A 14408-nucleotide genomic window follows, 5' to 3' on the forward strand; every position below is an offset into this window, starting at 1 on the left:
AAGAATTTAAAAGATTTAACGACAATTTTAACTGCAAGTAAGTTTAAAAATTAAAAGAATATAGTGACAATTACAATTGCCATGGAGTCTAGAAATTTAAAAGATTTAATGGCGGTTGTAACCGCTGGTAAAGTTATGACTTTTTAAAAATAAAAAAAAATATTGGAAAGCCTAAAATCTATTTAAATATTGCTTATTTAAATTATTGAAGGTAGACTCTAATAATATGTCTTGGTTTGCAATTACACATCTAACACTGAAACATTGTTTGAATTTTAAACAACAAAGGTTTGAAGCCAAGTCCATGACTATCATTTTAGTGTCCTAAATTTTCATCATTATGTTCCCAAATCTGGGTTGAAAAACCGTATGAACATAACAACACCTATAGTTGCTCTGAGCCTTCTTAAATAGACAGTTAATTGCATAATGGACTTGTGGGCTAGGTTCCATGTTTCAATCAAGAATGTTCATTAACGATATCATATTGGCATTAGCTAAGTATTTTGAGGATGAATTTAATATTAGGGTTACTAATATGAATTTAATATTGGGCCTCCATAGAAATGAAATAACACGTTGCTCTAATAAATTGTGTGACTACTACTGTTACATCAAGGGATAATGATATTATGACTCCCATTTTTTGACTTCTATCCTTTACTCCTTAACATGGCTTATTGTGGGTCATTGATTAATGTATCATTATTCTTTCCTTTCAAAGAATCAATGGTCCACACTAAACCACGTTAGGGAATAAATGGGAGTAAAAAATAGGAGTCAAAATATAATTTTCCTACATCAAGTGATTATAAAAAATTAGGGTCGCATAGGCTGTGATCCTATGATCAATGTTAAATGTGCTAGACAATCATAATTCCAAAGTTAAGGGGTTTCCACTAAAAGGATACTAAACAATATATTTTTTTTCTTAATTGAAGGGTGAACAAGGGATAAGTTGGGATAAGTTTACCTATGTCCCTACCCGACCTAAAAGTTCCACCGAGTCATTCGTTTGAACCAAAACTTAAAAGGTATAAAGCTTGAATTAAAGTATGTAATATTATATTTTTAAAATAAAATCTGCATTGTAAATTTAATATTATCTCACAAAAAAGAAAATCAATACACGATTGTTTAAGAATCTTATATTTTCTGAGAAAATAATACATCAAATTGAGTTAAAATGACTCCAAATGTAACCCCAACTCATCCTTAAAATGTCTAATTTCAAAACTCAAACCCGTCAAAACAAACCTTGAACCAAGCCAGATTGGTGGGATGAGTTGGTTCATGCTCATCTCTAGCCCATTTATCTGTATATGCTCATGGATTCAATAATTAGATGGGGTGAGATTAAGAAGCATAAGAATATTGAAACATTTAACAAAAAATTGCCATGCCATATTGAGACAAACCACAAAGGCATGCACAAAATCAATACTGGCCTTCTGAGCCTTGGTATACTATATCTCAGCCTATAGTCTTTTTGCAGCTTCTTCACTATTCTCTTTTTGCTTTAAGAGTTGCACATGGCTTTCTTATTTCTTCTTGAGGTGTAAAATCAGATGTTTTAATATTAAAAGAAGGAATAGAAAAAAGTCTTGGTCAAAGAATGACAACCTTATAACTCAAGATTGACATTAAGGTGAGTAAAAATATCATCACTTGTGCTTCAAATGCTTTCAACTTTTGGCCATGAACATCTTGGATTTTGTGTGCTAGTGCATCTGAATTAGTAGTACGATTCTCTACCTTATGCAATAATATGTCCCTCTCTTCTGGTTATTGTTAGTCCAAAATCCATCACTAGGATAAAAATAAACTTCTAATGTTGCACTTCATAAATATTTAAAATTAAATAAGCTCAGTCTAACTTGTACTTTTCTTTTCTATTCCTCAAGTTCCAAAATTTTCTTCCCGAAGTGTTGTTTGAGTGCCTTAGTATCAACTCCAGTGAGCTTCATCTCAGACTACAAGGAAAAAGGGGCGACAGATTGAGAAAATCAGTAGAAAATCCATCACTCTGTTTGAACATGATGCAAAATGGTATGGTGAAAAAGCCATAATGTTCAACCGCACATGGAAAATCATAAAGTTGAACACTTATTTATTGATGTATGTTCTCTGTGGCCCTTGTGATAGTTGTAACGTCCCTAAGGAAATTACTTAATTAAATAGATAAATAAAAGTTGAAATTCAAACATTGCAATATTATTATTCCCAAACGAGGGAAAAAATTTAAAATGTTATTCAACGCGCCAAAAATTATGAAATAGTAGTAATAAAAGTATTACAATTCCCAAAATCCAATATAGTAGTGAAAGAAAACATGGTAAAATCCCTAGCTCAAGTCCTCAAGCTAGCCCTCACTCCGTTGTCTATGCATCCATAACATCACATGTATTATCATCTGCTCTCGTGTAACGAATCAAACGATCATCGCCAATCACAAACAGAAAGAGTGAGCTTATACACAAAATAAAATATATGTCAATACAATAAAAGTAATTCCCCCATCTTATTCATTCTAGTTAGTTCTTGGCCAAGACCTTATCCCCAAGGCTTTTCAACCTTCACAACACACAAATAGTTAGTCTCGGATACAGGGTTTATGATGCTCACACGAACATGCTCGCTCGTGGTCTTGCCTCTACGAACGTCCCTGCTCGTAGTCCTGCTCTACGAACCTCCCTGCTCGTAGTCCTGCTCTACGAACCTCCCCGCTAGTAGTTTTGCTCTACGAACCTGCCCGCCGTAGTCCAACACATGTGATCCACCAGCTACGTACCTCCCCACACTCAGCATCTTTGAAGTGTGAGCACGAAACATATGAACCTACCTCGCTCGTATCCCCACACGAGAGTAACAGAATATGAACCTCCATGCTCATACCATCACGTGTTCACCACCATCCATGAACCTACCCGCTCATGGTACAACATCTCTTGATCCAAGTATAGCATCATTGCTTAAACGCAACATACACAACTCACATACTGCAGCATTATCGCATGGCGCAACCTAAGCGTCGCCAAGCGAAACCTGCACAGATCACCTAGCGGAACCTCTTCAGTGCCAGGCGCCAGGCTCCAGACAGACCCATTGTTGTAGGGTCTATCGCCTGGCGGATTCCACCTCTCCGCTAGGCGCCACACGGTGTAGGGACTCCTCACGTTGATCCTACCGCCTAGCGGCCACACTCGTGCCGCCAGATGCTATACCACAAGCACACCTATTACTATTTAACACCTCAACTAGATTATCCTGCATTCCACCAACACCTCCAAAGGTGTCAATACCCTACCATCCATCAGAGTCTTATGCTTGGTTCACTATTACTCCACACATGACTCCATTGCCTATAATTCCCATTACAAATCTCCATATTCAAGACCTAACATTTTCCAAGTTTCTCCACCACTATCCATTGACTCAATTTACCCTATAATGATACCACATAGTATAGTACCTCATAGTACACCACCTACCTAATCACATTATATTAGTAATAAGCATCCAACTCAACCAACTTCCAATCTATACCATACCATTCATGATTTAATATGTTAACTCACTGAGGCACGACTATCTATTGTCCCACTTGTACACCCCCAAGCCTACTTATGCTTTTCAGAATATGAGACTTTTAATAAGAGTTAACATTCTTCCTTTCTTTTATCAACGTCCCTACAACCATATATTGTTACAGACATAATCTCAAACAATCTTAACTATTCTCATTCTCAATTACTATATGTATATTGTTCCTTCCCATTTTATCACCTAATTCCTATTTCCACTCACTCCCATAGGTCTCTTCCTCATCTCCTACTTACCTAAACTCGCAAAACAATGTCTGTGCATCGTCATCGCCTGGCGGCAAGCAAGACGCCGCTAGGCGGCATATCAGTACCAAGCCCAAAACTAGGTTTTTCCCTACCTGCGAGTAAATTAGCCTCTTTCTGGTAGGTATCCCTGTTGCTAAATGAACCAAAATACAAAGATTCACATATAATAACTGGATTTCTCTTCCCAGTTCAATTCTTAAAATTCACTTGGCCCTTACTCTCTGGAATCAACCCCAATTCACTCCCTCCCAAAATTTGAATATATGATCATGGATTATCATGCACGAGTGTTTCCAACATTTTGACATGCCCATAATTTTAAATAGTTTCATAGAAGCAAGGCACCTAATAGGGTATACACACCTCAATTCCAGAAATCACATTGATTTCCGCACAAACAGCATCAAAACAACCAAGAAAACATGAATAGTGTCGCGTCGCCTGGCAGGTATTCATCGCCGCCAAGCAGTTCATGCCAGAACCAAGAACACAGTAAAAAATCTGATGAGTCGTCTGGCAGCTCAGGCTTTACCGCTAGGCGGTTTCTGGGCAGAAACCCAGAAATCTTGAAAAATAGTGCGAATACATAGAATTTTCATGCAGTTATCTCAAGCAAGGTTCAATACAACTTATGCGAATTTAATACATATACAAACAACTCCCCTTACCTAGATTCCTTGCTAAAAAATCTAATTGGATAGGTGTCCTTAATTAAACTCTCTTGACCTTTGCTTCCACTCCAACAATGGCTTCCACACTCAATTCTCTCTACAACCCAGCACGATTCCTATGGTAAAGCCTCTGCTCAATCACCCACATGCACTGTAGTACCTCTCTATTCACTAATTCTCTCCCTCTCTGAATTACTACCACTCTAATGACCCTTTACTCCACCCAAACCAAAAATTAAAATAAAAAGATGCTTAATGGCTATTCAATGAGTATTAACCTAGTGTTTCCCAGGTCACTAGGTTGTCCTTCATGGCAGCTAGGGTTACTCTGTCCTTTCATCTTCATGCCAAAATAAAATTAAGCAAAAAGAAAGTTTAGTTTCGTTCCCAACAAGGTTTGAACACACAACCACTCAATTGAAAAACCAATGCACAACCAATTCAACCAATCCATGTTTCATGATAATTCCTATAATTTTAGGATTACATTATCACTAACCGCATTCAAACATATCATTAAAATAATGCACAAATTAAAATAACATACAATTGACATACATAAGACTCGAATTCAAGTCCTCTCACACAACCAAGTACTCTCAACCACTTGAGCTAGTACTTTCTCAGGTCTTACAATAATAGCATATGAATCAATTAAACCAACTGGCACACTCCAATACATTTCCTGGTTTGCTTTTTGAGAGGTGCTGACTAGGCTAATACTTTGAAATAATTTGAGTTGACTTCTTAACGCTAGATAGAAGCCAGATAATTGCTTGAGTCATGTATTTATATTATACACAGATTCACGAGTTTGAGTAATGTTTAACAACTCATCCTTGGAATTTTTGTAGTGTTATCTCCATTCACTAGAGACTAGATTAATGTTGTCAAATAGATTATAAGTCTCTGGTGCTGGTTGCATGAGTAAAATCTAATCAACTAATCAAATTCACCCTACGTTAAAAGAATTCATTACTAGCATTAATAAGATAAGCCAAACATGGAAATCCTAGTTGCAAGGATATATTCACGCGGATGAAGCTTATTCATTGCACTGATCGTTGTGATATTTTGGTTAATCACTTCAGCTACAAATTGCCCTGTACTTGTATCTAGAAAATCAATGGAATGTGGAGCAACTCCATTATAAAGGGATGATCCAAATAATAGGATAAATATGTAGAGTTAACTGCACGATTGTGCTTAAGGTCATAAAGGGATGATCCAAATAATCTCCCATGTATTTATAGATATATAATAATTAACTAATAGAAACTTTTACTCAAGTTTTCAGGAGACATACCTTTTAATATAACATTTCCAACAATGGTATCAGCACAAACCTCTAGTCCCAAAATCTACAAATGCATATCCAAGAAACAAGAGTCTTGAATTAAATAATTAACTTATATTATAAAATATATGCACCAATATTTATATGCAAAATATAGAATAATGTACAAGATTTCAATTGCATATGAGAAATAACATAAATGCGGTGAAAATCCTAATTTGCCATAGTTATTAAGAAAGATGAAGAAAAAGAAGAACAACGAAGAAAAAAAATTCATAAATGATAAAAGGAGCTAGTTTTGGTTTTGGTTATGTTGAGTAATGAAAACAATCAAAACCCTAAATTTGAGAAAAACTTGCAACAAAAGTGAAATAGGCAAAGAGAAAAACACTTATCCAAAGCTAAATCCATAATGAGAAGAAGAACACTTGTACAGGAGAATGACTTTGGCGAAGAGAAAATTAAAGATGATGAAAAGATTGAAGAAGATAAAATTGAAGAAGGGAAGATGATATGAAGCGGAGCAGATGAGAAACGAAGCTCCACCTCTCTGATATTACTCAAAGCTGGCAAAATACATATTGGAATGTACCATCAGTTTTAAACCAACTATAAATATTATACAATTTTTTTTCTTTTAACTATAGTGTCATTTTATTATGACCGCCACTAAGTTACAACCACTAAAATTTATTGTTCTACTAGTGACTCTTATAGTTTCCTAGACCAACCTAATTTTCAATTACAAAGGCCTCACTCACCAATGTTCAAACATCTAAATTCATGGTTAAGGAACACAAATAATCTGTACTATTTTAGCAGATGCACGCTCATGCACAAGCTCGGTTAAAAGAAAAAAAAGGACACAATTGTAACTCTACCTTGCATGTAGATTAAATCACCCCAAATCTTTTTTATTTGTGAGAATGGAGATACTAACTAAAATCATAAATGCGCTCTCCCAAATCACTTCAAATACATTGAAACAAACACAATGAATACTCTCACTCGCTCATCAACATTAAATTTGTTGAAACAAACACATGTTAAGTGTGCAATTTTTCTTCACGAGTCACCACCTTTTATTTATTACATTATTTTTAATATAATATTTTAGTTTTTTTTTTCTATCAGCAAAGAATAATAAACATAATAAGGGAGTACTTGGGATGCTTTAACTTTTTTATAAAAACACAATATCAACCAACTTGAGTTATACATTTATCTAGATACCGACATATGATAATAACTCAATTAAAACTCAAAATAGAATAAGTTAAGAACTGGTCTAAAAACCCAATTATCTGCAAATAAGGTCTAAATCAAATATCCTATATCGACCATTTACAAGATATATAAATGTCCATTTATGAGATTTGTTGACATTGGGATGGGTTAGTGTCTATTGTGCTTCACCATAATAGATTTTTTTCGATCTCTATGATAGCTTAAGACACCAAAGATCCATGATGATTACATTCATAATATAGATTCTAACTGTGTTATCCACTATCAATACAAAAAAAAAAAAAACCATTTTAGTGACCATCTTTTTCAGTCGCTAAAACCTATAAAATCAGTTACAAATATTTTAGTAGTAAAAAATATGTGGTAGTGAAAATCCTATTTGCCAACCAATTAGTGATCGAATTCAAAGTTGTTGCTAAATCGCCACTGAAACTTTGGTCACTAATCCATTGCTAAAATGATTGACCACCTTCTATTACAGGGTAAAAATTTAACCACCAAAATTTTGGTGGCTAATTCAGTCGCAAAAATAAAATAATTAACTCTTTTTTCAGTCGGTAACGTGAAAAAATAATAAATTTAAAAAATTTGTGAATACTAATTTGGTCGCATATGTGATAATGTAGCAACACTTATTTAATGGAGAAGAATTGTAGTGTTTTATATGCATGAGAGTGAAGTCGGTAAAATCTAACCCCAACAATATCAATCCACTGCATTTCTAGTCTTTTTCATATTTTAGAGCTTCAAATATCCAAGTTCACCTTTTACTTTTTTATGCAATATTTACTTTCTTGCACAAAAATCCAAATTATGGATTCATTCTTTAGTTTAAATTAGTTATTAGTTACACGATTATTTAGTATACACGAGTCTCTTAGGAAACAATATATCGGTCTTATCGGTTACTACTTGTTCGATTTGGTACACTTGCCAAAGTCATAACAACAAGAGAGTTAACTTTTTTTTCTTCAAAAATAGAAAATAATAGATGAGAAAATAAGAGAAAAAATAACGAATTTAAGTCTAACTTTCTTTTTTTTTTTTAAACAAAAAAGAAAATAGGTAAGAGTGAGAAATGAGTAAAATCTATGGAAAAGACAATGAAAAAAACAAAAAATATCTTAATAAATATTTTTATTCTTTATTACGTTTATTTTTATGTTTTATTATTTATTAATATTAAATGTTATACCTTATAAAAGATATAAAAAGATGTCCAACTTCATCTCCATAAATTTTCAATATATAGTACATATAATTTAAAAAAATTAAAAATTTCTAATATATATATATATATATATATATATATATATTCAATTTTTTATTTCTTCTTATTATTTGGTTTGTTGATAAGTATCTAGTATTAATTAAATTGCATATCATTTAGACAATTATCTTGCATTAATTCTAGGTAAAAATTATTAGAAATGTTCTAATTGCACATAAATATAGAATGTGGTGATGGAAAAAGTATAAAAAGTGGAATTTAATAAATTTTGTGTTATTTTGCAGTTAAAATGAAAAAAAAAATTATGAAGTTGGTGTTAAGTTCCAAAAGTTGCAGCTCAAACCAGAAATACGAATTTAGAAAAGTAAAATTGAAGTCTTCGGCTGAGCAACGATTTTGGTGGTTAGGCCACAATTTAAAAATCATTCACCGTATGGAAACATCAAGTTCCAGATTTGAAGTTGAGCATCAAAGAAAAACTCTCATGACAGGAAAACCTCCATTGGTGATCTCTAAAAGATGGATGCCCAAGCTTGGAAAAAAACCCACTTAGAATAGAAACCTTCATGACTAAACTCCACAAACAAGCTTTCTCTCATCAATGGTAGTGTTTCCCTACCTCCTCCAACAAATCCCCTATTTGCTACTTAGTCAAAAGCAAATAGTATCGTCATTTCTTGGTTCTAAAATTCTATTTCCAAAGATATTATTGCTTGGACCCTTTCTTTGTAATAAATTATAAATGTCTAACTTATTCAAATTTCATATTTAATATTGTGCAGTAAATAAGATTTAATTATTAAATTATTGAAATGATATATACATGTACACACATATGAAAATGATTCATCAACCTTCATTTTCTAAAATTTTATTAATTAATGTTAATTGAACAAATAATATCTCTCTCAAGTCCTTTTTATTGTAGTTTCTTCTTGTAAGCTGCAAGTTAATTATATTGTGGATTGAAAAATAATACTAAAATTATTTCAATGTTGCACGAAAGTTCACGTTATTACTGTGTGGTGGAAAAGCAAGGCAAAATAGAAAATAAACATAGAATTGAGGTGTAGAAAAATTTACATTGACTATACTATATATGTGTTTGGCAAGCAATTAGAATTTGATGAGAGATTGCATTCTAATTGAGCAGGAGAATAGGCACTCAGTTGGTAATGTTGACATTACCCTTATTTTCTTCGTGGAAAGGGATACCAATCTTATTTAATCATTGAAATTTTGTAGTTTGTGATCAAAGTTCAAACACAAAAGTCTTCATAATAAGTATTTGTTATTAGCGTAACATTGCCTCTGTATTTGCAATTTGCAAAGGGAGAGTATATTCTTACTTACATATGTAAGATTTGTTTAATACTTTTATTAACTCGACGACGTTTTCAGTATTTACATTATTATTTTCAAAGATGCTGTTTTCTAACCAGACATCCTCATGATGCCAAACTGCAAAACCCTAAGCCTGTAGTTCTTTCCATGTCACACATGTATGTTCCAAGTTTAATAATTTTTTTTAATGAATAATTTTACAAAAAGAAAATTTACACATATTTTAAAAATTCTCACTATAAATTATTTATATATTTCTGCAAAATACATTGTACATGAAAAATCAAATGAATTTTATGCCAAAAGATTTCAAAAAATATGCACGAATTTCCCGCCAAAATATTTACATAAAAATATATGCAGATAATAAAGATTGTTCTAGTATGGTAGTAAGGAGTTTAATTTCGTACTCCTCTCTCAAACTTTCAGAATATTAATTTAAATAAAAATTAAAATGAGCATAACATTAAAAATATATTTTATTTAACTTCAACTTAACTTACATTAATTTAAATAAAAATTAAATAAAAAAGGTATTAACATCAATTTGATTGACATTAAATTATTTGAACTGAAAATTAATTTAAAAATTAATAATAAATGAACATTTAAACACTAATTCGTTTTTTAAAAGTTCACATTAATCAGCACCACAAGTATATAGTTGATAGGTGAAAGAAAAAATATCTTGAAAAAAACAAGTTTGTAAGTATTTTAAAATATATTTTGCACAATTCAAAGTATCTAACTAAGTGAAGTGGTTTTCCTTCCTTATTTAGGAACACATCACCCCACCTTTCTTTCCAAGTTTTGAACTATTTTCTCCAACGGTTTCCTCCCAAAGTTATTAACAGAATTTGTATAATAATATGTCACGATTTTGATATCATGAATTAGGTCAAGGTGGTTTGTGACTGAACAAAAACAATGCGAGAGTTTTCAAAAAGCATATGTGGTCAAATGTACTTCGATGAAAGTTCAGGCCTTTGGTTATAAACTATCATAGGATAACCTATCATATCAATTTATCAGTAGGAATATACATAAGTTGTTACAATGAATTGTAAGTCTATAAGAAGTGCCTAGATATCAAATATCTTGTATATACGAACTGGAACAATATATTGAAAAATAAATTTTAAGTTAAACTCATATTTAAAAAATTTACTTATAAAATGAGGTTTGTATCCATTGATATAATGTAAATTTGCTTTAATTGATGTGAACTTCAACACATCTTTCTTACTCCGAGACAAATATATTATATAGGATTCATTAATAAATCATCTGATAATAGCGATGACATGATAGACTGCACAAACAAAAAAAAAAATACGATGAATTTTGGGTTAAATATGTTTTTGGCCCCTTAACTTTTAGTGAATTTTGGAATTAGTCAATTTCGAAACTTTAGACCAATTTAGTCTTTCATCTTTCGAAATATAAGAATTTAATCATTTTAATCAAATTTTGTTAAGTTTATTTGACATTTCAAGCGCATTTCAATATAGTATTTGACTTAACATGAAAGCAAATATGTGTTAAACAATATAAACAACTCAAATACAATCCTGAAATGTGTATGAAACATCAGATAAACCTAACGAAATTTGATTAAAAGGACTAAATCTACATATTTCGAAAGATGAAAGACTAAATTGGTTCATAGTTTCGAAATTGAATAATTTCAAAATTCACTGAAAGTTAAGGGATAAAAACATATTTAATATATTTTTTCTTTTATCAGCCAGAACATTGAAATATACAAAATTTATACATGAAATAATAAAATTTAACAGCAGTTATTGCAACACATAATTGGAAGGTTGCAACTGTTAAAAAGGTTGTAGTCACACTTTGATAATACAGAAAAACAATCTTAAAATATGAGGCGCGTCATTTTGTTTTCACGTTCGTGTTTCTTGCATGAGAAACTCTTTGGTGGAGGCTATACCAAAATATACAGAAATTTTAAATGGAAATTTTCAAAGTGAAAAAAAATGAGGGTATTTATTTATTATATGATATGATAACTGGGGCAAGACCACGTGGATCATCAGATCAGAACAGTGCCTAAAAACATTGAATATTTAAAATACAAAATAAAAAACAAAGCGAAACCAAATAAACACAACTTTCGTAAAACACGTTCCTCTCTTCACTGCATAAACCCTACGGTGCTTCTTCCTTCCATCAATCCATCCCCTTTATTTGCACACGTTATTCTTCAGATCCTGAAAAACCACACGTCAACATGTATGTCATTAGTTTATCATAACATGCGTGGAGAAAGTTTTCACATTAGGTATATCAATGCATCCTAAATTGAACAAGTTTTTTTTCCTTACACAGGAAAAAAATATGAATAAATCAGAACATATCTACCAAACGAGGAAAATATAAAAAAAAAGTACATGATAAATGTAAAATTTAGAACAAAAAAAATTTAAGATTGGGATAAGATATTCTTAGCCGTCCAAAATTTAAGGTTTTTTTTTTTAATTTATGATTATGTTCAAGGAAGGGCCAAAATGCAACAGTGAGGATGCTATTTATAAATAATTAAATATTTCACAACTTCATCATTTTAAAATTTTAAGAATTAAATATGTTTTTTATTCTTGTAGTTAATTTTCAGTAAAAATTAAAATTAGTATCTTTTCAAAATTTTGACTAAATTTAGTTTTTTTATTTTTAAAATATATGAAATTAATCATTTTAACTATATTTTATTAAATTTATTTAATATTTCAAACGTGTTTCATGATTTTATTTAAGTTGTTTAAAATTTTAAGAATTTAATATGTTTTTTATTTCTTTAATTTTTAGTAAAATTTAGAATTAATATATTTTCAAAATTTTGACCAAATGGATGAAATTAATCATTTTAACTAAATTTTATTAAATTTATTTGACATTTCAAACATATTTCATAATAGTATTTAAATTGTTTACACCGTTACATATTTTTACTTCAATATCAACAAGAAAAATGCAATTGAAATGTCAAAAAAAAGTTGAATAAAATTTGTTTAAAATAACTGAATTCACGCAATAAAGATAAGAGATTAACTATGTTCAAAGTCAGAAATTAGTTCTAATTAAAAAAAGAAAAACATATTTAACTTTTTAAACTATAATTGTTACCGACATACTAAAATTGTAGAAGTTTACGTATACTTGTGAATTAAAACCTTGATTGAAAGAGAATGGAGAGCAAATAGGTTTTATATATAACTTGGCTTACCATGGGTTGGTATAGTAAATGATGTCTAGTAGTGGTGAGGGGGAGGTGGTGATGCATAGACATAGTGTGGTGGTGGAGGAGAAGAGTACTTGTATGGTGGTGGTGGAGGAGATGGGTACTTGTAAGGAGGAGGAGGAGATTTGTACTTGTAAACTGGTGGTGGAGGAGATGGGTACTTGTATGGAGGAGGTGGAGGAGATGGGTATTTGTAGGGTGGTGGTGGTGACTTGTACTTGTAAACCGGTGGTGGAGGTGACTTGTACTTGTAAACCGGTGGTGGTGGAGATGGGTACTTGTATGGTGGGGGTGGTGGAGAAGGATACTTGTAGGGTGGTGGTGGAGACTTGTACTTGTAAACTGGTGGTGGAGGTGACTTGTACTTGTAGACTGGAGGTGGAGGAGATGGGTACTTATATGGTGGTGGTGGTGGAGAAGGATACTTGTAGGGTGGTGGTGGAGACTTGTACTTGTAAACTGGTGGAGGAGGAGACTTGTACTTATAAACCGGTGGTGGTGGAGATTTGTACTTATAAACTGGTGGTGGTGGAGACTTGTACTTGTAAACTGGTGGTGGTGGTGAAGGGTAGTGATAAGGATGGTTGGGTGGTGAGTACTGTTGTGGTGGTGGTGAGTGGTGGTAGTAAGGGGTTGGTGGAGGAGATGGATAGGGGTAGTTATCAGCAGAGGTTTGAGATGGCAAGCTTAGAGACACTAATGCCAACACAAGAGTGAGAGTAATAGAGGCCATTAGAGACCCCATTTTCTCTGAACTTCAAAAATGGTTTTCTTGTGCTGTTAGCAGAGATTGTAACCCCTATATATAGTTTTTTTTTTTCACCATGCTAACATCAACTCATTAATCATCTTGGAAGCAGTACCTTTGACTTGATCTATTCAACTTAACCCCATTGAAATTTTGGAATATTCAACTGCAGATAAATTTTTACTATATAATATGTATAAGACAGTAAAATACGAAACCGTAAATAAAAAGTTAAATCTCTCTTACAATTTTATTTTACAAAATAATTTTATCAAGTTAAATTAGATTTAAAATGTTCTTCATTATAAATATAAAAAAAAAAGTTTAGTTCATTTTTATTTTTTTATAAAAGTTTGTGGGAAAAACTCATTCAAACAAAACCAAAGTCTACATGATCAATAAATGAATTAATGAGAGATGTGATCGTGTTTTAATAGGACTTTTTATTGTGGTTACCCGTACAAGAAAGTGGTTAGAGTGCATTTTGTCCTTGTGTACGATGTAAAAGGCAAAGAAATACATAATAAAATAAAGTTAAAAGATTGAATAAAGAAAAAATATAGATTAGTTATATTATTTCGTGTAAGAAGCAATGTAGATTTTGATCGAAGGAGAATAGTATCTAACTAAACAGCTGGTAATGTTGACGTTATACCCTAATTTGTTTTTCTGTGTAGAAAAAGACACCAACCTTGTTTAACTATTTTAGCTTTGTTAGTCTGAGAAATTATTTGAAGACTCAAATATTCAAAAGCA

General features: G+C 31.8%; 1 protein-coding gene and 1 long non-coding RNA gene across 2 annotated transcripts in view; one reads left to right on the forward strand and one right to left on the reverse strand.

The window, feature by feature from the left end:
* The window catches only part of LOC146887166 (uncharacterized), a 66995-nt gene that overhangs the window by 19493 nt on the left and 33094 nt on the right, over window positions 1–14408 (forward strand). The gene's annotated exons all lie outside the window — the stretch shown is intronic.
* LOC114180391 (uncharacterized) lies at window positions 11636–13677 on the reverse strand. The gene is made up of 2 exons (XM_028066702.2): window positions 12890–13677; window positions 11636–11876 (listed from the first exon to the last, which is right to left on the reverse strand). Exon 1 carries the CDS (start codon window positions 13647–13649, stop codon window positions 12915–12917), a length of 735 nt encoding a protein of 244 aa, XP_027922503.2. The 5' UTR covers window positions 13650–13677; the 3' UTR covers window positions 11636–11876; window positions 12890–12914.

This window comes from Vigna unguiculata, chromosome 4, assembly GCF_037176805.1.
Source record: "Vigna unguiculata cultivar grain cowpea cultivar isolate G323 ecotype 2 chromosome 4, ASM3717680v1, whole genome shotgun sequence".
NCBI classification, from domain to species: Eukaryota; Viridiplantae; Streptophyta; class Magnoliopsida; order Fabales; family Fabaceae; genus Vigna; species Vigna unguiculata.